Source organism: Frieseomelitta varia, unplaced genomic scaffold (genome assembly GCF_011392965.1).
Source record: "Frieseomelitta varia isolate USP_RPSP 00005682 unplaced genomic scaffold, Fvar_1.2 scaffold_326, whole genome shotgun sequence".
In the NCBI taxonomy this organism is placed as follows: domain Eukaryota; kingdom Metazoa; phylum Arthropoda; class Insecta; order Hymenoptera; family Apidae; genus Frieseomelitta; species Frieseomelitta varia.
In genome coordinates, this window is record NW_025110064.1 from 335,715 (window position 1) to 362,138 (window position 26,424).

General features: G+C 30.0%; 1 protein-coding gene across 1 annotated transcript in view; it reads left to right on the top strand.

Moving 5' to 3' along the window:
* The window catches only part of LOC122530087 (transient receptor potential cation channel subfamily V member 4), a 104,087-nt gene that overhangs the window by 4,287 nt on the left and 73,376 nt on the right, over positions 1 to 26,424 (top strand). The window contains exons 2-3 of the mRNA XM_043656746.1: positions 274 to 499; positions 15,508 to 15,623. Coding sequence (XP_043512681.1) covers positions 274 to 499; positions 15,508 to 15,623 — 342 coding nt within the window. The remainder of the gene's footprint in view (positions 1 to 273; positions 500 to 15,507; positions 15,624 to 26,424) is intronic.

The following is a 26,424-nucleotide window of genomic DNA, read 5'->3' on the forward strand; positions in this document are numbered from 1 at the left end:
AATCCAACTTTGTTAATATCACCAAAGTTTCCTCACAGTATTTATTTGCATTTCATCGGGATAATATTACAATGTAACTACATACTTACGTAAAAAAAAAAAAAGGGAAAGAAAAATAGAAAAGAAAGAAAGAGAAAAAAAAATCGATATTTCTGGGCCAATGCAAACGAACGCCCTCTTAAACAAGAGACCGCATAGAGGACTGGTCTATTCCTCGACCATCGAAAGAGATTTCCGCTAAATCGAGTACAATAGCACGGCTGTATAACGCAGGACATGTTCGGGTATGCTCTCCGTCATCCGAAGCTTCCTGCTCGCAATGGGATCGTGAATGCCGCTGGACTGACCCCATTGACGCTCGCCTGCCAGCTGGGTCGCGCAGAGGTCTTTCGGGAGATGTTGGAACTGTCTGCACGAGAATTCTGGCGCTACAGTAATATCACCTGCTCGGCGTACCCCCTGAATGCACTCGACACGCTGTTACCTGACGGCAGAACAAGTACGTCGTAATGCTAATCGAATTACACGCCTTCGAGAATCGTCGTCCGGGGTTCGTCGTTCACGAGGCCACGCTCAAGTGGCCACTCACTTTGTGACGTGCTTTCATATAATTGTCAAGACTCAAGGTTGAATCGTTCTTAGATCGTTTCCTCTTTTCCAGTGGGGAAAAGGGTGACGCCGGTTCCCCTGGTAATACCACGTAATTGCCCCGCCTTTTTCGAATCCCGATCGACACCACTTGATTGATTCTCTGCGGGAAATGCCGGTGCTTTGAAATCAGTGCTCGACACCGGGAGAGTCGGGAATTCGTAGCTATGAGAACTGCCAAACTAGTCCTAAACAAATGACCAATTTATAATTTCTCTATGGAAATTTTGTACATTTACGACAGTGTATTTTCAAACACTCGAGTGATTTTTATTAATAAAATATGTTAATAGAAGCTTGTGTTCTTCCTTGTATTGTTAATTTTTTTTTTTCTTTTTCTTGTAACTTTCACTTCAATTTCTTTAGCTACAAATATTGTATTTTAGTCGTCGGTTAAGTTCTAGTGTTAATTCATAGAATTCGCCGCGTTGAATATTGTTGCCAGTGAAAGATAAAATATAGTTATTTGTTTGACATGATTCGGTTACTGTGGGCACGTTTCTTCCTTTTTTCTTAGGAGGTAAGATGCAAGTTTAAGAAAATCAGTATGGTTTGGGTTTGATTCGATATTCGACATTTAGTTTTATGTTACAAGTTTGAATTTTTATACGAGAAAGCATTTAGATTATAAAAACAAGCATCTTATTTCTAAATAGTTGTTGTATTTCATTGTTATTATATACGTCGAATAATTTGAATAAATATGGATAAATCGTAAAATTCATAGCTTTTGAATTACGAAACATTTTTCAAAGCACCGTCGTTTCGAAGCACTTCCTTTCTTTTTTAAAACCTCTACACAATTTTGAGGCAAGAAAATAAAAAATTATTTACAAACGGGCACATCTCACTGATTTCAACGATCTTGAAATACATCCCTGAGTAACTGTCTTCTTTTTCATCTTCAGTTTAAAATATGTATAAAAATATTATATTCTTTACAATATGTATTGTATTTTAGATTCAGATCTCGATTTGATTTATAATTTGAACTGGTTTAAATCGAATTTAAGTTAAGTGGTTACATAACTTTGAACGGTTATAAGGAAAATTCAAGAATTTTATGAAGATAAAATTATATCTCATTCAACAAATAACATGTACATCTTATTTTTAATTTTACGTTAATTCATACTAGTACTCGTCGAAGCCAATTTTTAAAATAATTTTTGAAAAGACGACGATTATTTGAATTCGAGCATGTAACTTTCGTCGTAAATTTTCTCCAATAACTCCTTCCTTCCAAATTTGTGAAAAGTGCATGAATCAAAATTTTACTTCCTCAAGCGTTAGATAATAATCTGGAGACTGTTACTTCAAATTTTTATTCAAATTGATTCAACAATCTTTCAGGTATTTCTATCAATTTTGGAAATTTTATTTTGAGAAAAATGCTTTTTAAGATTTGAGTTATCTGTCATTATTAGATGTCGACAGAAGCACTAAATTGTTTCCTAGAGTATTCTAGAATATTCTAAAAGAATCGCAATAATAGAATACACAATTGTTGAACAATCGGTTCTTTTTAATTTTATTAGCTTTGACGTTATTATTTTGATTTCTGAGAAATAGCATTACGTCTAGTATAGGGTGTTAGGGTCTACTACAGCCTATTCTATTGCCATTTGAATATTTTCTCTATTAATGATTGTACGAAAATCGTTCTCAACGTAATTTAAACTGGTTGAAGACACGAATTGGATGGAAGAACTATTTTTTAAAAAAATATTATTAAAAAATATATTTTTTAATATTTTAAAATTATTATAAAAATATTAAATTATGATATTATTATTTAATATTTTAAAAATACTATTAAAATATTGAAATATTATATTATTAAAATATATATTTTTTAATATTTTAAAAATATTATTAAAATATTAAATTATTATATTATTATTTAATATTTTAAAAGTACTATTAAAATATTATATTATTAAAATATTAAAGTATTATATTACTAAAATATTATTAAAATATTAAATATTATTTAAAAAATTTTTAAAATATTAGAAAATATATTTCTTAATATTTTAAAAATATTTAAAAAATATTACAATTAAATTTTTTAAAAATATCATTTTCAATATCAATAATCCGGAATTGTAAGTAATAGGATAATTGATACTTACGGTACGCAAAACGGTTGGACAAAAATTACACTAAATTTTTGAGAAACAAAGGAAGTTTATTGAGAAATTTATTAAAATCTCGCTCAATACAAGTCTCACATTAATTTAAAAATTTTAAAGTGAAAGGTTATTTGAAGGTTATATCATGAATATATTTGAATGTATTTTTTCATGAGCTATGTGATGGAATAAAGAAAAAAAAAGAAAAAAAAAANTGCATCACTGATACCTAATTCGCGTCTTGTTGCAACATTGTTCAATGTTCTACATATTCGAAAAAAGAAAAAAAAAAAAAAAAAAAAAAAAAAATACACGTTTCCTACGTAAAAATACCAATAACTTTAAAGAAATACATTAGAAAATGATATTAAAAAAAATATAATTTTTCAATCCAATTCGTGTTTTCAACTAGTTTAAGTTACGTCGAGAACAATTTTCGTTCATTAATAAAGAAAATATATATATATAAAATATAATATAATGTATACAGCAAAATTTTGTTTCATTAATAATACAAATATGGCAGCCTTAGCATTGTATTTTTTAATATTACATCTAAAAATTTCCTAATAGCAATAGTTTCTCAACATACAAAGTTTAATATTTTTTTTATAGAAAATGTCGAGCTGCATCGATTAATACGCCAGAAAACATATTAACTTAGAAAGAAAAATTATGATTTAACGCCGTATTATGATCCTTTTTATACTGAATGAACTTTCGTTAACAAAATTTTTCCATGTCCTTAAAAACAGCTGAGATATTTGAGATGGACATAGTTATATTTGTTCATACTTGCATTCGTACGTCTCTGAAACTGAGATCAACTTTGGTGATTATGTACGATTGATTACTCAAGATATTGATATTAGTAACTAATTATACGTTAATGTACGTAAACAAATATTTCCAGTTATGCATATGTACAAATAAACGTAGACATAAATTCAATTCAAGCTAATAGAAATATATTCTAAATAACGTAGTAATAAAAATATTTTTACGTATAATTTGAAAACTGCGGGTAGCTATAGAATAGGAAAAAGTTATTCGAAACTACGATTCTAATAACTTGGCCGCGGATTTTTATGCAAATTCATAGTTCGAGGAATATAATAAAAACGATGGAACCTTGGTAAAAAAATTTTTTTACCAGATATTACGGAAAGCCGTGTATCCTGGATATCTTACTGATTTTTTTTTCATGTTATGTGCGTTGCGTGCAATTTTGCATTTTTAAATTTTCTACATGCGCATAAAAAATCCGTAGTTTACTGACAATATGTGTATTTGAAGATTATCGAAATGGGGGAGATGTACCATTGAAATATATTTCAAATATTACTACAGTTTGACAGAGAAAAGCAACAGTTTGTTAACAATATACTGAATAGCTGAGAATCATAGTGGTTTAATAATGTTTTGCCAAATGTTGAAGGCCGACTGTTGTCGTAACTTTATTTGTTACTGAAAAATTTCACTCTAGCACTTTGACTAAGAAAGCAATAAGTACATATAATTTTACGAAAAAACATTGTAAGATATGGCTTACATCACTACGATTCTCAGCCTTTCGATTAACTCAACAATTAACTTGATCGCAGCTTACTTCCATCGTAAGTGTATACCTGGAAGCAGCAATCACTGAAAAATTTAATTTCATCCCGAAGAATTTAACTTGGACGTAGTAGCCTTATTGCCAAGAAGAACGTGAAGAACACAATTATTGTTCAAGTCTGGTATTTTCTGCTCAATAGCGATCGACGTATCGTAATCTTATTTTTGAATTAAGGATCGGATGCCACGCAGTTGACGTAATAATCGATAGAGCAAAGAGTTTTAGTTGCACGTGATTGTAGGAAAATTCTAACGTGTGAAATTGTACATAATGTACGTGAAAAATTTATGAAATAACCCAAGGAAATAATTTCCTATCGAGCTTCTGTTTTTTTTAAATCTCATTCTAAAAAATACGAACATCCGCAGTTTATAGAATAGAAAAATATAATTCTCGATAAAACAGAAATTTCTGAATTGATATTGACTTCTTTTAAACTTTTCACAAGAATGTTTAAAAAAGAGAGACATTAAATTTATTAAGAACTTGCAGACTTTGCGAGTTTTAAAAATTTATTTACGAACTTTGCTGACTTTCTCCAGGAGTTCACGTAGATTTTATACAGTAACTTGTAGAAAACTGTGAATTTTACAATTCGATGCCAATTGCTATATTTTATATTGACAAATATGTTTGATCTTATTTTGTTATATCAACAAAATATCCACGAATATTGCTGAAGTTTTAGGAAAGATCATTTTGAGACCTCTAAAAATAGGTAAAACTTTGTGAATTATTTTCATAGATAATTATTCAATAATATTCAATTTTATATTTTAATTCTTTTAAAGTCGAAATATTAGAAAAGGAAGGAATTTTGTATTTTAATTCTTTTAAAGTCGAAATATTAGAAGGACTGAAACATCTAAAGTAAAAAATTCCATCGACTCCCCCAAGTGAAAATGTAATTTTTAAAATGTAGCGTACCATTTTTCCTATAAATCGATTATTTAATTATTCACAAACAGTCGATTTTTGTTGATAAAACAGGTTTCTCTTGCACCAATGCTCACGAATCGATAGAAACACTTTGCTTCAAATATTCCAGAAACAGTTCTTTCAAACTAGCATATGAATAATTTCGTTATATTTGTAATATTTTCACTCGAAAAAAATTTCAAATACGCCGAACAAGTTGAACATCACTATTTATAAGAAAAAGTCACTTACAAACTTTTACTTACCTTCGGCGAAGTCGGATCTCCCCTCAAATGATATTGCAAACAAGAACGCTGGGGAATTGCGCGCGACGTAATTGTACATAATACATAACGACTATATCGTCGTTTAATTTCCACGAGATTCGTCTTCGATAGAGACACGCTCACGGAGACACGTTCTCGTCGCCTTGCCACCATCTGCATTTAAAGAGCCTTGGCAATCGTACTTCTGCCAAATTGTATCGAACTTCTCGCCCCCCACTTCATTCCCCGCGCCAAGGCTCGCCGTCGAACTCGTGCAAAGTGGATGTATCTACCGATCGGGCGAGTTTTCTAGACGTTCGGGTGATTCATGGGTGGCGAGGAAAGAAACAGATGGATGAAGAGGGAAAGAGAAAGAGAAAGAGAAAGAGAAAGCCGTGGGCAGGGGGCGAGATGTCACCGGGAAGATTGTGCAACGGCGGGAATGCCACCCTCGAAGAGGGTGCGGAGGCGGTATAAGAAGGAAGACAAGGGAAAGCGGGTCGTTGCAGGATGCAATTACGGCCATTTAACGAAGTTTCGAGATTAGCCGCGGACGCGGAGTTGGGCGCTCGCGTTTCATTTAGTTTCGGAATCCATTATCCTTTCACCCAGGCCTCCTCCTAACGCTGCTTCCTAACCTCACCGCCTCATCTCGTACCTATCCACCCGTCCCTTCACGTTCCTTCGTTTCCTAGCCATACCCGTCTTTGTCACTGCGCCGCGTGAATGTTATCCGATGGATTCGCCGATAGCTGAGTCGAGACGAATCTACCGACTGGAGAATCGTGGATGAGGACGAAGTGGAGAAAGAGAAAGAGAGAGAGAGAGAGAGAGAGGATAATCGTGCCGTTGGTATATGTATAAGAAAGGGGGAGAGGAAGTGAACTTTGGGCTTGCTCTCCTTCCTGCAGATACGCTTAATTACTCGGAGCCAAGGCCAGCCGAGTCAGCCAGAGTCAGTCGGTTAGCCAGGGTCGATCCCATCCAGCCGGCAGTGAAGCAGCCAGCTAACCGAAATCCAGACTTACCTTCGCATTTTCTTTCGTCTCAACGTTTCCTTTTCCTCTGCCGACACCGAGAAGGGACCACGACGTTTTGAGAAGTCGTGTTAATTCCTTTGTCAGAGTCTTTCGACTGTTCTTTGTTGCCACTGCCGGGAATTCCTCTGTGGATTCTCTTTCACCCACGTTGGATTTTCATTGTTACCGATCTCTTTCACCTTTCGTTCGAGAAATCGTTCTCGCGAGAAGGGGAGTTGAATTTCGAAGGAGGAACGTGAAAGAAAACGAGGGGCGTTCAATCCACTGGGGAGACAATGTTTCGTGTCCACGTGTCGTCATTAATCGATTATGTCGAGGAAAAGGGGAAAAGAGCTGGAACCGGGAGGAGCAACTAAAAGCGATAAAGTTGATCGATGACATTCCTAACGCCTCTTTGGCCTCCATCGAGCCAAAATCCATCGGCCGTGTGCGTTCACAGGGACAGAGGTTTCCTGATATAATCTGTCGCGCTATTACATCACCAACGATCGACTTTTGATGTTCCTCCCGATGAAATTAACCCCGGAAAGATAGCTTAAATCGATTACTGGCGACACGGGTGGCCGCTTCTGTTAAAACGTTAATAACTATCCGGGCGCATAGCACTTAGGGATGATTATCGCCGACAGCGGCGAAGGTGAATCGTTATTCAACTTCGGTTCAGCGTCCGTTTTTGTGGAACTGACCAACCAGCTCTCCGTGTCTCCGGCCATTGATCTACAGGGTGATCACACTCGAAGAGAGAATAGAGAACGCAGGAACCGTCAGAGAAAACTTCCACTTCGTGGTCCGTGTCCGAGTTGGATATAATTACGAGTTGCGGTAACGACTACGTACTACGCGGCGTGGTTAAGTTCATCGTGTGTGAGAACTTTGAACGCTTTGTTCGACGAAAATGTATCCGTCGAAAATTCAAGATCGGACGTTAAAAACTACCGGACGCCAGATATCGTGTAATTCGATATTTCACGACGCGAGTGAAATCAACGTTTCAAAGTTTTAATTAATTTATTGGCAGGATTTGTTAAATTACACGCATTCGTGCATATCTTTCGGATATCGTGCGAAATGTGATGATTAAATATTTCGAGAGGACTAATCAAGCATTTGGGATACAATTGGAATTATACGTCCAAATATCTGCCTCATCTTTCGTTGTATAAAAAAAAAGGAACAACTTCTCAAGATAAAGTTTTAGAAGTTTTCCATATTCTTCATCTAAGAATGTGAATGACGCGTTTCTACTTCGATACTAGTGAACTAACGATTCCCTGACTGGCATGAACAAAAACTAGACGTTCGTCAACACGTGAATGTATAAAATCTGTGATATTTAATTTGGTTGAAGACTTGGGGATAAATCATAAATTTAATAAAGAAAGAGGATTAACTGGAAATGATCGACTAAATATGTTTTGAAAACGTCATCCAGATCTCATTGCCAGTATCCGAAAATCAGAAAGTGAATGAAGTAAAAAAAAAAACTAAAATTAACTTATATTTTCAACTGTTGGAACAGATCTTTCAACTTAGAACAAATCGAGAAATATGTTTATTATGAACGAGACAATAATAAACTAAAAATTACTCAAAATATATTTTTTATATTTTCTAATCTTCTGCTTGCAACATTATAAATTTATATATATCTACTTTCACAAATGCATATTTCTTTTTTGGATATTGATTACATTTAAGATGTAATAATTCTTTTATGAAAAGTGGGCCATTGTTCCCTGATTTAGCTTGTATGTATTATCATATATATATATATATATTATAATCACATATTAATATATGACAATTAGTCAGTACAATTGTTTAAAAAGTATAAGACAACAGTTAAGAACACAGTAGAACTATTTTTACGTGCATTTTGTTATTGTAAATTATATAAAAGTAGTTTCTATAATATTTTAAAATTCATTTGACTTTTTCGTCGATATTTTTGATGCACATGATATCATACAATATATATATATATATTGGTTATAGAAAATAATAAAATAAGAAAAAAGAAGAATAAGGTAAAATTTGATTATCAATTTTAGAATCTTATACAAATTAAAAAAAATAATAAAAGGAAGAATTTATATATATATATATATATATAATTATTTATATTATAGAATTTATATTATATATATATAAAATTTATATATTTATATATATATAAGAATAAATTCTTCCTTTTATTATTATTTTTAATTCGTATAAGATTCCAAAATTGATAATCAAGTTTATTCTTCTTTTTTCTTATTTCATTGTTTGCTATAACCAATTACATGAGAATCATTTTAATCTTTTTTTTATTTCGGATGTCGCCAAAGTCACGTGAAGGCCATAATTCTTGCTGAAATGTATCAAAAAGTTTACACTCGTTCAACAGTTATTTTCGTTTCTCGAACAATGAATATTGAAACGAGGGTAAATGTGGAAACAAAATGCTGGTAGAGAAAGAAACTGCATAGATTCTTTCAAAAAGAGCTTAAAAAAAATCTCGCGTGTCTCAAAGTTTCATTTATCGGTTTAACTTACCTTCTCTTCTTTCAAAATCTTTTCACTTTTTTAAAACTCGCCATAGACAGTGAGAAATTGATTTCCCTGTGAATTTCTTTCGCAACGTTTCGTACAATATTGAACAGCTTCAGATCCAAATACACACAGCTATGAAACATTTTTCGTTCAACATGAAAAATTGAAGCGATCAGCGATAATTATCTTCGGCAGCATCAAATAAGTTCGGCATTACGTGGATGTTTGGCCGCTTTGGGTCGAATTGAATCGATCTGATAACGGCTGAACATCAAAGTGGCCAGTGAAATTAATATTCCCGATTAACTAAGCAATAACGGCCGCGAGCCGTTAAATGCTTAGTTAATCGAATCTCACAATAGTGGCGCCATATTCATAATTCGGCGAATGATCGCGAGATAGGTTTGCTCGTCCGAGAGCACCGATCATCGATTCGGTCGGTGTGGCGCGGCAGAAAAGGCAGACGCAGAATGGAAAGTTTCGGGCCGGATACGGCGGGAATGCGGATATTCGTTGCAATTTTGCTTGCACATCTGAAATTCAATTTCCCAGCCGAAAGCTGTCGGGGAAGTTCCCATCAATGGCGACGCCGCCGCCGTCGCCGCCACTTGCGATGAAGTGCGAACGAGAAGAAGAATGGGGATTGACAACAGACGCGGCGAGCGTTAAAATGTTTCCTTGAAAATATCCAATGGAACTGCGAACTTTCGTTGACGGTTTAAGCTGCCGTGAAAGCAGCTTTGCTTGGGTTCGACGACTGATTAAGGAGCGTGAAGGGAGGACGATCGAGGTGAGACGTTGCTAACGTTGCGATCGTGCAAAGAATTTGACGGGACGCGGCGTGAAAACACGGCTCGGCAGCTCGCGCCGTCTCGGCCGAATCGGAAAACGAATCCGATCGATGAATCCGCGCGAAACTTTGCCAAACTTACCGACCACGACGAACGGTTAATATTTCACGGCGAAGTCAGCTGAACAAAATTCGATAATCAATACGGATGACACGGTTAAAAGTTCGTTGGCCAGCGTTCGATATTTGTCGGTTCCTCTGAATCTTTCACGCTTCACCGTTCTTTGCGGGCTGCTTTTTTGTGCCGTGTATACATACGTATCATACATATTGGTATAATATCGTTAGAATGTTGAACGAGGTACGTTGGTGTGTACATATGTGTAGATTTTATAATTTCAATGTGGGGGGAGGGGGGAACTAATTAATTTTTTGATGGTTTAGAGAAAGTATTTGTGTTTCAAAGTAATTTAATGGTTTAGAGAAAGTATTTGTGTTTCAAAGTCCATATAGAAAAAAGCGTAAAAGATGTGAATGATTTATTTCAGCCATAAAAGAAATTTTTTATTGTATATTTATAATATATTTATAAATAATATATATTATTGTAATAATATTATAATAATGTAATATAATATATAATATAATAATATATATATTATTATATATAATATTTATATTATATAAATATTATGTATATAATATATTTATTTATTATTTTCAATGGGAAACTCATCGTTCAATGAGGGAATTAATTAATTGTTTGCAACTTTGACGAATGATTCTAGATTTTTAAACATTGGGGGGAGGGTGCAAGTAATTAATTTTTTGATGGTTTAGATAAAATATTTGTGTTTCAAAGTAAGATCCATTTAAAAATATAGAAAGAAGCGTAAAAAATGTGAATGATTTATTTCAGCCATAAAAGAAATTTTTTATTGTATATTTATAATATATTTATAAATAATATATATATTATTGTAATGATATTATAATAGTAAAATATAATATATAATATAATAATATATATATTATTATATATAATATTTATATTATATTATGTATATAATATATTTATTTATTATTTTCAATGGGAAACTCATCGTTCAATGAGGGAATTAATTAATTGTTTGCAACTTTGACGAATGAATTTCCAGATTTTTAAGTATTTAAAGTATGGTTTTTAAATATAGTAAATCTGGGAATGTAAAAATGCCCAATATGATAAAAAGTACTTAAAATAAATAAATATGCAAAGTATAAAATAAATGAATATAGTATGTAGTAAATCTGGGAATAAATAGATATAGTAAATCTGGGATAAATAAATATAGATATAGTAAATCTGGGAATGCAAAAATGCCCAATATGATAAAAAGTACTTAAAATAAATAAATATGCAAAGTATAAAATAAATAAATATTTATTACAATGTCTACTAAATTAAATAAATTTCTATTTAGGTTTCGTTTCTTTAATTATGTTCAAAAAACTTTACAATTGTATAATAATCGCATTGATAAATTATTAGTAATTTATATTTAGTAATTATTAGTTCGTGTTTTAAAGTAAAAGATATAAATGATTTATTTTAGCTACAAAATATGTATATACATACATACAATTTTATATTATATATTATTATTATATTATATATTATTATTATATATTATTATTATATTATTATATTATTATTATATTATATATTATTATTATATTATTATATTATATTACATATTGTTATACTATATTATATATATTTTATGTTATATTATATTTATGTGTATAAATCTTTTTACATAGTTGCTTATAGACTTGGACTATACATTTTTGACATCATATTAACAGCTTTTTTTATCTCAGAGAAAGTCACGAAAACATGGCATTGATTAGCCATTCTTTAATTCGCTATCACTTTCAAATCGCTGCGATAATAACCATTTTTTTAGAATGCAAAAATAAATGGTAGTCACTTGAAGCACGATCAGAACTTTAGAATTGATGGGTTAAAAAACTTTCTAGTGAAATTGTTCCAATATTTGTACAGTTCCAACAACAATGTGATGTCGAATATGCAAAAGCATAATCTCACTAGAGACAGTCCGCATTTTTTAAATAACATGGCGGAAATTTTATCAGAATTCGTATTGATAAGTTTTCCACGTTTAAGGAAATTAGTCAGCAAGATCTTTTTCATACGTTCGCCCTTCTTGAAGCAAACGACATCATTGTTTTACTTCATTATTACTGATAATTAGATTGCAGATTTTTATGCAGTTTTAGAAAACTTAAGGGTATAAAAATATATATAATAATGGAGAACGTATGGAATATTAAAAGTAAAGTACATTTTATAATTTTATTTAGCGAATGAAACGAGTATTTCTATTGCAATTGTTCAGTTATGTTTACGAAAATATTGAAATGCATAAATATATCCACAGTCTATCAATAATATTAAGTCTGTGAACTTATGTCTGTGAATTTCAGCAACTCTATTGTTTTTCTGTTGGCAAAAATTGAGTAACAGCAATTAAACTTTGCAATCGACGGAATTACTTTTATTGCTGCACTCATCGTAAATTATTAGTGTGCGAATCTAATTAAAATAAAATGGGAGTTGATGACTTAGAAAAGAAACTATGCACGAGACGCGTTTTTTAAAAGTAAAATCCGTTTTAAGAGTAAGTATTGTCAGTTTAAATGGGAAACCGGCTCGATACCATCTTTTTTTTTACTTTTTTTCCAGTTTATCTTTAAATTTGCATTTGTTATCACATGTTAATAATTTGTAACGAGTACAATAATAAATAATTCTGAAGCCTGTGTTTAGAAAAAGCAATTGGTATCGCTGATAGCAGGTTTGAAAATGATTACCAAGTTGCGTAATTCTTTTTTATGCATTCATGGAAAATTTTACGTGGACGCAATGCATTTACGTAAAAATGTACAAAACATTTAAAGTATAATATAATTGAACATTCAAAATACATTCAAAGTATAATTATAATTTCTTATTGTTTAATGATTACTAACTGAAAAATAAAGTTAATGCATGTGTCCTTCTTTAACAGTGAAGTAAAAAAATAATGATTTTGGCGACGAAGTGATGAAATTAACAAATATCTTTCGGCCAAAGTAAATCAATTATAGCATTAATTTTAAAAAATTCACCATACGATAATTAAATTTCTGAAACATAATATTTGACAACAATATTATATCATTATCCCTCTTTTTATTTTTATTCTTGGTATTCAGGTTAATATGTTTAAGAATGTTTAAGAATGATATTTAAAAGTAATTTATAGCTACGAGTAAACAAAATTAACCAAATACAAAGTCTGTAAGTTACTGATGAATAATGCAAGTCATAAAGTACTTGGGAATAAGTAATTATTTCGCATAATAAATGATAAAAATATGTTCTACATAAAGAATTTCCTCTTACCTAAATCTGGTGAGTTTTCAAATTGTATAAAGATCATATTAACCGCCGTATATTTTCGTGTAATATAAACATTATATATTTCGTATTAAAAAGTTTTGAAATGAAATTGTAGAACCGAAATTTCTCAAAGAAAAGTTTTACTGAAAGTTTTCCGGCTAAAAAAAAAAAAATACTTTTTGTTCTGTTACAATTTATTGGATTTCACATACACTTATAAAATTCGGTGCGTGTATAGTCAAAGAGATTCTATAGTTCAGAATAATAACGAGATTTTGACGAATTTAACGAATAAAAATTGAATTTTTCAGAAAATTGAGTACGAAAATTTGTCAAGTGACAAATTACATGAGTTTACCTAATTACAATCTAGATTAGGCAAGAATATGTATGTTATTCTACATTAGAAAATAACCCGAAATATAATTTTTACATTTTGGAGGAAAGAGCTGGCCCTTCAGGCAAGTTTTTTTTTTTAAATTTTCAAACTCGAAATGAAACTTTACGTCACAGAATTGTATTTTTTTATTTTCGACTTATTTTTGGATATGGAATAGTTAGGAATCAATTAAATATTTACGTATTTGAATGTTTTTTTAAATGCAATTTCTGTTTTTGATTTCTATCTTTTTATTTTATCATAGCATTTGAATTATTTAAGCCTATGAATTCAAGCTCACAGTATATATATATATATATATATATATATATATATATATATATATATATATATTAAAGTGGAAAGGAGTAAACGTAAACTATTATTAGCTTAAATTCATTAGTATAACTGAAAGTACTTTTAGTTTTATAAGCGTCTCAGTTGCTTGTCATTAGTTTTAAATACGAAGGACTGTACCTTGGAATATCATAATCTTTTAAGATACCGTCGCAAATGAAAACATTAATCGAAAAGATTTCTTTATTATTTTGTTTCAGAAACTTTCTTTTCTCCAATTCCAATTAGCAAAAGTTCAGATAAACTTTCACGAAGCTGTGCTTTAATTGTTAGTGGATGTAAACTTATTAATTTCAAACAGTGACCAAAAATAATAATTGTCCCAAAAATCTTTTGAGAAGATTTTGAGAAGAATCAGTTACTGAAGCTTATTTATTATTTAAGTTAATATTAATCTCAAAATGTAGACTTCCAAAGAACTGCATGATTAAAAGAAATTGAACGTTTCGGTTACGAATAACAATTACAAGTGACTAAAAGTTTTTTTCATTATCGACGAGCGAAATTCTATTTCGATCGTTTATAAAAAGACAAGAAAAATTCTGCCAGTGTAACAAACTGCGGATGCAAACTATTAGTTTACATTCGATCGAAATAATTCTTCGCAAACGCATTGAAAAAACATTTTAAAAACCGCAAAGTTACTTTCCAATTTAAATTTCGCGGGAATTTTCCTTATCGATAACCGTTGCGAACAACCGAAATAAATTGTTCTCAATAATGATTGCTGATAACGAAGAAATTTTTTGTAATCGTCGTTTCTAATGAAAAACATTTACTAGCAAAAGAGACAAGAAAAAACGAAATTGATATTCTATAAATTATAATTTTATAAATTCTGGTTATAATAGTCGCGGCGGCTGATTTCAAACGATTCACATCTTCCACATTCACTTTCAACGAACGTGTACGTACACTCGCTGGCAGTATTTTATATACGTTCATTGCGCAAATTCGTTTCTATCATGGCGTGTACGTTACTGACCAACGCTAACGGCGCGCGGAAGTCGTCATTTACATGGGTTCGGCGCGACAATTCAAACCAGTGCATGGAACTAACATTATAGCCTAGAGTTTTGGCAAGTTCGGCCAGCAGATTAACGATTCTATGGAATTCTTCCGCGGCCGGCAGAATCGGGATGGGCCGGCGTAAACTTTTATCTTTACATGCAAGAAAGTTTAACCAGCGCACGTGGCGCGGTTACAGAAAAAGCCAGCGTCCCTCCCCCCTTCGCCGGTCTTCCTCCTGTGGAAACTCGTGCATCTAATATATATAGCCGCTAATGCAAAACCCATAATTATCGCGACGTAGAGAGAACCCTAAAGTGATGTTCCATTAACCGCAAATGGTCCTCTCCGAATTTCTATTTCAGACTGGAACTCCGCGCTATTTATCATTCTGAACGGTACGAAGGAGGAGCACTTGGACATGCTGGACGGTGGTATTATTCAGCGATTACTCGAGGAAAAATGGAAGACCTTTGCGCGGGTAAGTGCGTCCACGTGACAATATTCTCGCTACCACCTCCTTTCCGGACATTTTTCACGGATTCTAGCTAGACTAGCTTCCTCCCGCTTTCGCGAGAGCAATGGTATCCATTAGACCGTTCCCGTTAGGAATTCCCGCCCTTTGCTTACACGCTTAAAGAATTTAATTGGTATTTTGCTACTCGCACGCCTGACACACGCGGCGGTTTTGCTAAATCTAGTATTATCGAACAACGTAATTTTTCATCAAGAAACAGGAAAACAAAATTGGAGGATAAAAATCTTATAATATCGACTTATTATTCTTTTAGGCTTACGTCTAATATACAATCAGTCTGAAAAGTTTCGATTCATCGCAGTGTAATTTTCCATTATGAAGAAAAGGAATGAAAGTGGAAGATAGAATAGTTTTATAAGAAACTTCCACTTTATTTTATAATACAATACAGTCGGAGAAATTTCAATTCATCACATTAACTTGTAACACATTACACATAACTTCCTCTCTGTTATTTGTATTACATTATCCTTTCTTTTTTTTGTTAGTTTGATTGTTAACAAACGAATGTAAATTTCTTCTTCTTTGCATTGATAATAGATTTTACATTTCTAAATTCTATTGTTTAAATATTATTTATTTATTGTCCTTTGAAGTTTTAATGTCGTGCAAATAGAGACTTTTTGGTCTGACTGGTGTTGAAGTGTTATAAAGTAAAAAGTATGAAATAAAAGTATAAAAATATAATTCTGCGAGAAAAAGTAAAACGAGAATATAGAAACAGAAAATTTTTGTAAATTATTTTGAAGAAAATCGATTTGGGAGATATGTACTCAATTAGTTATTTTAATGAAGTTTATCAATGACATAACTATGATCGTTTACAAAGAGATGAGACATTTTATTAAATATTAAAAATATTAAAATGATTTTTGTACATCTTATACGGTTGTTCTAACGAAGATTCAGAATCAATATTTTTTTGTTTATAACGTAATTATGTTTAAAAAATATAAAAAATATAATAATATATAATATAATTTTATATTATTATTATATAATATTTATATAATTATATATTATGTTATATATAATATAATATAATATAATATTTATAATATAAAAAAAAATGCGTTGTCATTATCAACTGAGAAATATATAATTATCCCATTAACTCATTAACGTTTACTGTACACAAAGTATATCAAATATTTTGATTGCTGTTATTATTTGAAATTTCCAGAATGTTGAATTTTGAATTGTTTCTTTGTTTGTCAATGTATAACATAAGATCAATCGTTTTAAATGAATATTAATTTTGTTTAAATCTTTGCAGATAATTATGTTATATATATATATTTATTTATTTATTTATTTATTTATTTATTTATTTATTTATTTATTTCGTTGAAAATAATGGAATATTAGAGACTAACGAACAGTTGACCAAAGACGAAAATTACAGTCGCATAATTTACATTTCAGTGATAATATTATCACTTTTTGGAAAATACGAAACAACTCGAACCGCTTTGTTCAAGCGTATGATTTTCAAGCGTATGTTTTCTTCAAAAACTTCTCTAATGAAACTCTGTAAAAAAAGCACCATCGCAATAATTCCAGATTTCAAATGGATATTAATAGGGTAACAGAAAAGATATCAAGCACAGAATGTTCGAGTAAGTGTTATATCAATTTATATATTATTATTATTATTATTAGAATTATTATTATTATTAGAATACTTGAAAGTCTCATATAGCATATATTTTATTTTTTTGTTGTATAAACGTTCGATTGTTTTCAAATATAATCACTAAACTTAAGAATTTGTTACATAAAATTCTATCGTAAGTTCTATTATGTCTTAACTATAGTAATTATTCATACATAACGATAGTTTCCAATCGTGTACAATCTATATATAAATTAAAATTTACTTCACTTATAACTAATCAGTTACTTCAAAAATGAAAAAACATGTTGGAAAAAGAAAATTTCCAAACATTATTTAATTTTTTTTAATAATAAATGATATACGTATCGGCCTATAAGTGTTAGAACATTTGTCAAATAAGATAAAGATCAAGCTGAAAAATTTTAAATTTCAAATTCAAGTAGAAAATTTATGAACTTTTGAAAGTTATGGTAATTTGGATTATGAAAGTACCTGTACATGGATCCAGTACTATAGTAAAAATTTCATTTACTTTAAAATTAGAAATATAAAATTAATAAAATTCAGAGATAGGAAAAATTATTCAACTTTTTGATGAGTTGTATTTATTTAAAACATGAACCGTATAATTTTTTTAAAAATGTCCTCACATTATAAATTCCAACTAGAACAGATAAATAACAGTTCTTGAAAATAAAAGTTTCATTTTGGATAGAATTTACTATAATAATTAAAAGAAAAGGTAATTCGTTCATTAATAATATTAAAGAAATTCTCAATCATTATAATGTTTATATAGTATTATAACAATATTAATATTATTCAGTACCATTATAGTATAGCAACAATATTAAATATTCTGAATACGTTGTTTGTAATAAATTCAATTAATAATTTCAAGCTTGTTTGTGTTTCTTTTTAAAATGAATAGTTATGAAGCCAAGGCATATTAATGAATGCAAACACATTTATAAAGAAATGTAATATCCGTGTTTCAATCATCAATTTGGTTGGTCAATTGTTATTGCATCAAACTACAGTTTAATTTGAACTTCCAGTAATACTATATTATATAATATTACAAATAAAAATAATTTGATTTATTTATCTCCTAAAGTCATTAACTTTAATGCAAAAAATAACTTGTTGCTATTGAACTTTCCCATAAAAATTTAGAAATAAATATTTTCTTAAATGAAACATACATGCTCGAACAGATTTTTGTTTTAAAAACAACAGATAACTATTTATTTCGATTTCTGATAAAAATATAAATACCAAATAAAATTAAATGCCTAAATAAAATAAAAAACTGAAATGTATGACTCTCTGTCATTACTTTAATCAATTTTAATATTTATGTTATCAGGATTTTTATCGTATTTATTATTATTTATTTTTATTTGTAGCTATAGGTATTTCAGATCAAAAATAGTTTCCAGATTCTATAGCAAATTGCAATGCTTCTTATTATCGTTAATCCATTACTTTTCTATAATTCTTGTACAATTAAAAGAAAAATAAAATCATTATTGATATCTATATTATGAAATCTATAATTCATCAGAATATTAAATATACGAATTCTTTTTTAGTTTATAATTATTTACACTGTTGTACAGAATGTTGCAGATACTTTTTCATAAAATGATGTTAGCATGTTCTGTTAGCAGGTGAAAATAAAATATATATATTATAGTTGTATTGTAAGCACGAACTCATAAATTTTATTAAAATACAATATAACATTTTACAAAAATTTCAAACGTCAGTTTCAACATGGAAATAGATTTACAATATTTATAGATATTAATTTCGTCGAGTTCTGATTGCCTTAAAAAATTAAAAAAAATTCAAAATTTCTTGATTTCCTTCAATTTCAGCGAATGCATCACAAATTTCTTTGTTCCCCTCGAGTAAACGATGTTTGATTATTTTGCAAATCAAAAAGTTTATCCCCCTCGTTTATCCGTCATTGGCGTTAATGATAGTTTACTCTCATTTCGTATTTTCGTTATAACGTTTTCACACGGAATTCACGAGGCCGCGTGAAAGTTCTTGTCTTTCTTCCTATGAATACGCCGGTATCATTCCACAGAAGAAACCTGAAACGCTCTGTACGTAAATACCGTGTTGCCGCAAATCGACGAAAAAGTTCGCCGACACTTGCAAGCGGCAAAAGTGTGCTTCCGTTAGCGTTTATATTCATCACCGTATACACACATGCATGCAGTAGTCACGGTGGTCGTAGAGAGCTCGTTATCAAGACAAATCTCGAACGCGAGAACCATCGTTGTTTGAATACGAAATAAATGTGCGCGCGATTTAAAAACATCTGCTCATTAACCCTTTCGAGGCACGAAGTACCATTGGCCGTGCACGATTATGACCGCAATCAGTTGGACGTCGACGACCATCGTTCCACGAGATCATTCAGAGATTACCGATATCATCCGCGCCGTCGGCCGATCGAAATAAATCGAACGCCCCCGCATTCACCATTTCCCAGGAAAACCCTGGAAAACCCTGTCGATGCCACTCGATCGTCCGACCGTCGAGCACGCGAGTGACAATCGTTTCCGAGTCACTCCAACGTCTACTCGACGTCACTCGATAATCACCGGAATAATTTGAAATACGCTGGCGCGTACTTATTCGAGCAACGAAAATTTCTGATGTGTACCTGTGTAGTGCTCCTTGGCACGAGCTCGTACAATTAGGACAGCTGACACCCACGTCCAATTATCATTCCACGATTATTATTAGGGTTGACGTGTCGGACACGCACGATAAGAAAAAAAAAGTCGAAGCGACGGAGATGGATGGCTTTCGCGTAACGCTCGATGTCTACTTGATTATTATATCGTGCACGTTGAAAGATTTGTGATAATTTGTAGTTTCGTTCAGGGTAGATCAAGTAATTCAGACTTCATTGTTTTTATTAATTGTACCTACGGCAGAAATTATTGAAAATGTGAGAAGAATTACTTGTACTTGACACTGTTGGAACGATAGTAATTTAGCTTGTGAAAGGTAATATTAGAACAATCAGTGAAACGTGACAGAAATTCACAAAAGAATATTTTAATATTTTATAATTAAATAAATTATTTTAATTTTATTTTAAGCTACTTTCTTATCATATGTACTACTTTTATATACTGTCTACTTTTATACACTGTCTCTACTTTTATATACTGTTATACTATTATTTTACTACTTTTATTCACTACTATTATGCTAAGTTTTTGTTTCTTTTCTATATCTTTGTAGATCATACAATACTGTGATTTTTCCACCACATTTTGACACCGATATTTATATCGTTAGATATTTATTGTCATGGACTATTATCATCTTATGTGTGCAAATGTACTTGTATTGTGTCTGCTTATGATTGGTACTGACTGAAACAGGTCCCCGAAATTAATGTTTGATTTTAATGTAGAACTGTGTTCCTGCACGAATTGATGAAAATCTCATGGCTACCTTGTATCATGACTGTGTTTGACGTATGTCTCCTATCTCACGTATGTTACAATAAATATTTATTTAGTTAAATTATAATCTTTTTTTATTTCAAGTCTTAAAACTTGGCAGCAATACAACTGGAATTTTAAAAGATCAAAATGTTTATTCAGTTGAATTGTATAACAAATGAGACAGAAGTAAAATATTTGTGTTTACGCATAATAGTGAGTTAAATCCATCAAAAATTTAGACTTCAAACAAGAGTTTGAATTATTTCAAATTTTTTATTAAATTTAATTTTGTTTAATACTATGTATTAAGATCTTTTATAAAAATTGAAGATACTTAAACAGCAAGATTCCTAAAATGATACAATTAGAGAATGATGCAACAAGTTTTTGCTAATTATTCATTTCTTTTTTTCTGTTGTATTACAAGCATTGTCGAAAATGTTATCCTCGTTACAACACACGTAACTTAGCCCAACGAATTAAAGGCACATTAATTCTAATGTACTTTCGTACAATTGATTCTAATTAAACAATTTCGACAATTAATTCTAATGTAGTTTTGTTACTGTAATGTACTTTTGATTTGTCAAATTGCTGAATTAGTTTTGTATTTTAATTACTAGATTGACTAACTGTTCTTTAATATATTTTATAAATTTTTAAACTGAACTTTCGTGAAAACGAAAACGAAATTTCTTCGTGATAGATATCATGTTTTGAATTTTAATTATAAATTTTAATACATTCAAAATTTATGAAATTTATGAAATTTTCAATGAAAATTAAATTAAAAACAAATACAAATAAAAGAAATTCATACTCGCACAGGAAACGTTTATATTAAATTATATTAAATATTATATATTAAATAATCTAATACTGTAATATTAAAGCAGTAAGAATTAAAACGTTAATTTGTTCACTACGTATTCTACGCATTTTATTGTATTTCAAATATGTTCAATTTTCTATCGTAGCATTATACTTGTAATTATATTAAATATTATATATTAAATAATCTAATACTGTAATATTAAAGCAGTAAGAATTAAAACGTTAGTTTGTTCACTACGTATTCTACGCATTTTATTGCATTTCAAATATGTTCAATTTTCTACCGTAGCATTATACTTGTGTTAATAACTATAGTATATGCTGATGTATTTAATTTGCTATTTTTAACAAATCGGTTATTACCAAAATGAAGATTCAGCAAAATTATTACAGCCATCTACTTTTAAATGCATGCAAATGTTATACGATACGATATGTTACGTGAGATACGCAAAGGTGGATAAAAGTATTTGCACACTCGATAAAAAATTGCCTACACTTTAGACTGTTGTAGCTTCATAAAAAATAATCGTATAAAAATCTAATTGACTTCGTTTTAAAGTATGAAGTTCGAGATCTCAGTGTTAGTTTCTTTTAAAAATGTTTTTTAATTATGTAGCAAGTGGGAAAGCAAAGATACTTTTGTTCTCGAAAATTGTAAAAATTCAAATCACTTCCTGAAAATTTTTTTCATGGTCTTGAAGATTGGAACCTTCTCTTTCCAACGACCTCTTAAAACCTGCTGTACAATTTTTTTTCACCATTTTATTGGACTTCAGACATTAGAGTTAGGCGAAACTCTAGGATTTCTTGAATGTTTGGCATTCAAGATTCAATAAAACAAGGAAAAAGGGATACAAGTTTCAAGGGATTGATGTATTTGATCTTCGACATTGTGACAGATTTAATTATCAAAAATTTTTTCAGTGATATTTTGGAAGCGTTTAAATTTTTACAATTTTCATTAACGAAAGTATCCTTGCTTTTCTATGACATTGAAACATTCTTGAAAAGAAAAAAGAACTCAAGGTTGATAAAGTAGAGATTTCACGTTGTAAAAATGTAAAGAAAGAGCTAGATGTATTGTACAATTTTGTTTCACGAAGTTTTCAAGCAATTTGAAACATCAATAAATTTTTCATTAGGCGTGCGAATACTTTTGTCCACTTCTATACAAATCCAGTGCCCATTCGCAAGTGTTAGAATATCTGCTGATCTAGAATATTTACGAACTGATGATTATAAGAATTATTTATTAACTCTCATAAAATCAGCACAATCTTAAATTATGAATTAGAAATCAATTTTCTCTTTTATTGCCATCAATATAACTGAAGATGAATAGTCATTGTATGAATTATTAGTACTTTCTCTTTATCTCAAAAATACGTTTTTCCAATTCGACATCTATATTTTATTTTCCTTTATTGATTTCTAAAAATCAATTGGGACGAAATTATATTCAATAATATTATTCACAGTTGTAATAAAAAATAACATTAATTTGTAATTTTTATAATATTATGATTCATTGTAATATTTGTAATCCTTTATAATTAAATTCCATCCTGTTAGAAATAAGCAAAATATGAACCAGATGAATATTTTTGGACGATGGTGTTTAGAATTAAATTATTCGATTATACAGCACAGGGTTTATTGACAGTTTTATCGCATGTTATTTTTACTGAAATAAAAAGAAAAAAAAGATTTTTTAAATTCCCTGCGCAAAATATTAAAAATTACCATAGAGAATAATTTATAATTAAATACATTATTGTATAACGATTGTCGTTGTTAGAATAAATTTACGTATATTAATATCAATAATTAACATTCCGTATTTAATTCGAAAGATTAATTAATTTGTTGTGCGTTTTTAATTTTGAAGTATTTCACTTTCGCATCTATTTACCGAAAATTTCGTGTATACTAACTTTATCAATTTACTACAGTTTGCATTTAAATTGACCGTATTAATTATGGCAATATTTATATATTACACGTACGTGTACATACATTACAGAAATAATAAAAGTGAAATGAAGTAATAATATGAATATAATGATATGAATGGAACGATGATATAAAAAAATAATGAGTGGAATAAGATGCAGTAAAAAAAAACTTTGACCTTGAAATTCGAGATCAAGGTTAATTTTATGGAAACTTTTTTTCACTAAATCTCCACCAATCTGAAAGAGTAGAATCCACGTCTAATCTATTTTTTTTATACTCTGTATGTATACAGACAGGCATGCGAGTGATTACAAGATTTTACTAACTTCATAGCACAAAGTTTCTGAAAGTTTATATTATTATTATTAAGTTTATATATAGTTTATATATAGTTTATATTATTATATATAAGTTTATATTATTATTATTAAGTTTATATATAGTTATTATTATTAAGTTTATATAAAGTTTATATTATTAAGTTTATATATACGATATCGCGTCCTCCACGACTTTCACATCATAGAAAAAAGAAAATATGAAATTGTTCTCGCGAAATTAGAAACGTAACATTCCATGTATAGTTATCATTTATTCGTGAATTGTCGATCGCAGCTGCATATGTATATTTTCGAAGCTTTCATTAATTATTTTGATTAATTTCGTTGTTGTTCGAAGCAACTTTTAAAACACGGACATAAAACGTTAAAAATCACGCGGAATTTATTGAAATTTCGTATTTAAATATCGCTGACTGTATTTTCCATATGGGAAATGAAAAAAAAAATGTTATACGATAATCATCGGGGCGTGTATTATTTCGAAAATATCAATAAAAATGTGAAAAGAGGTTGGTCGAGTTAACAGGAAAGTTGAAAAAAAGGAAGACACGTGCAGAAATTTTTCAGGAATTTCGTTTTTGATTTTTCGTTATGTCGATATTTCATTATGTTCGGAATGCTTTCTTCTTCTTTTTTTTTTTTTTTTTTTTAATTCATTCACAGGCATACACGTAGAACGATCAAGACTAAATTGATTTTTCATTACGAACATTGAAGAAACTTGTAATGGAGTTAATGGAACATCCTGCACAAGTACGGAGGAACATTATAATGGCACGGCACATCTGTGACATATTCCACTTATAGTACTAATCACGACCACGTTTAAACCGCATACAAGCGTCAAATGACCAATTATGCCATGATACTGTACACAGAGATTAGCACGGTTGTAGTGTAATTAATCACGAAACACATTTGATGGTAACACGTCATTAGAACAACTCCACAGACAGTCGAGAATATGTGTTACTTGAACATCAGCAAATAACTATTCGTGTATCTGTTAATTCAAACAACACAATAATTTAACGGGAGTTTACGTTTATTATTATACGCGAGTGTACTTTTATTTGGGGGGTTTGAGATTATCGCTTGGACAGTTTATCTTTTATTACCTGTGCTGGCTTTATATTTTCCTTTTTTTTTTTTTTTTTTTTCCTGTTTTGGTTTTTTTTTTTTTTTTTTTTTTTTTTTTTTTTTTTTTTCTTTTGGAGTAACGGCGATTTATGTGCTCGTGAGAAAGATCTATGCGTTATAGATACTGTCATTTTTCAACGTTGCACACTACATGAGCGCATTTGCATATTTTTTTTTTTTTTAAGTGGAAGTAACTGCGCGTTGTGAATGTATCTTATGAGAAAGGTTTCTTAACTATTTCCTACCGATTTTTGAAATTTTTGGAGAAAGTGAACAATATATTTGATTTATATCTCTTTATTGACAATTATCATATACGAAGAATTGAAAAAAATAGTTGAGAACAGGTTTTATAGAATATTTGAAAATTATTGGAGACAGCGGAAACTCTTCTTTTCCAAATTCAAATTGATAATTAATAATTGAGAGACCTATTTTGTTAGATACAGCTATTATTGAATAGAATATTTAATATCTATCTATCTATCCATTTCAAAAATTATTGAATATTATTGAATATAATATTTAATATCTATCTATCTATCTATCTATATAATATCTAAAAATTGAATAATGAATACATTTGCATTGTCGTGCAGAAGGATCATCTTTCATCCTTTGCTTGTTATTTGTCGTTTGTTGATTAATTCTTATTTGTAATTTGTTGAATAATATAATGTTGAATAGCAATTAGCTGAAACAGTTTCATTTGGTCATAGGAGCTCATGATATATAACACCTTCAGAACCTTTTCTTTTCAATCATTCCACTCGAGTAATCTTCTTCCTGAATGAATATTGCGTTTTGAAGTCGATGTTGAAGACTATCTACAATTTTCTTTATTTAAAATTATTATAGAATAATCATTTTTTATTTCAATTGGATCTTCTTGTGTCTTGAAACCAATGAAAGTCTAATAGTCAAATCTTAAAACTTAGTATACTATCTTATATTATATTATATTATATTATTTTACATTATATTACATTACATTACATTACACTAGATTACATTATATTATATTATATTATGAGAAATTCTCGGATATCTGGTATCAAAGAATGAGCTTTTGGACTTATGTTGTACATTTATTTTTCATTTTCCCTTTATCATGCATTATTCTGGTGAGATCAATATATCAACCTGTTTGAAAACTTTGAAAACTTTTATGTGTTTATATGTTTTATATATTTATTTTATTTAAAAATATTAGCAAGATTAAATGATCTTTCCTATAAATACCGATCCCATAAGCTTCTTATCGCATATATATTTCCACCAACATACAACTTTTTAACTTTCTTAATTTACAAGAAATATCTTTTTTTAAACAGGATGAAAAATTTTTATTTTGCAGATATATTTATGTT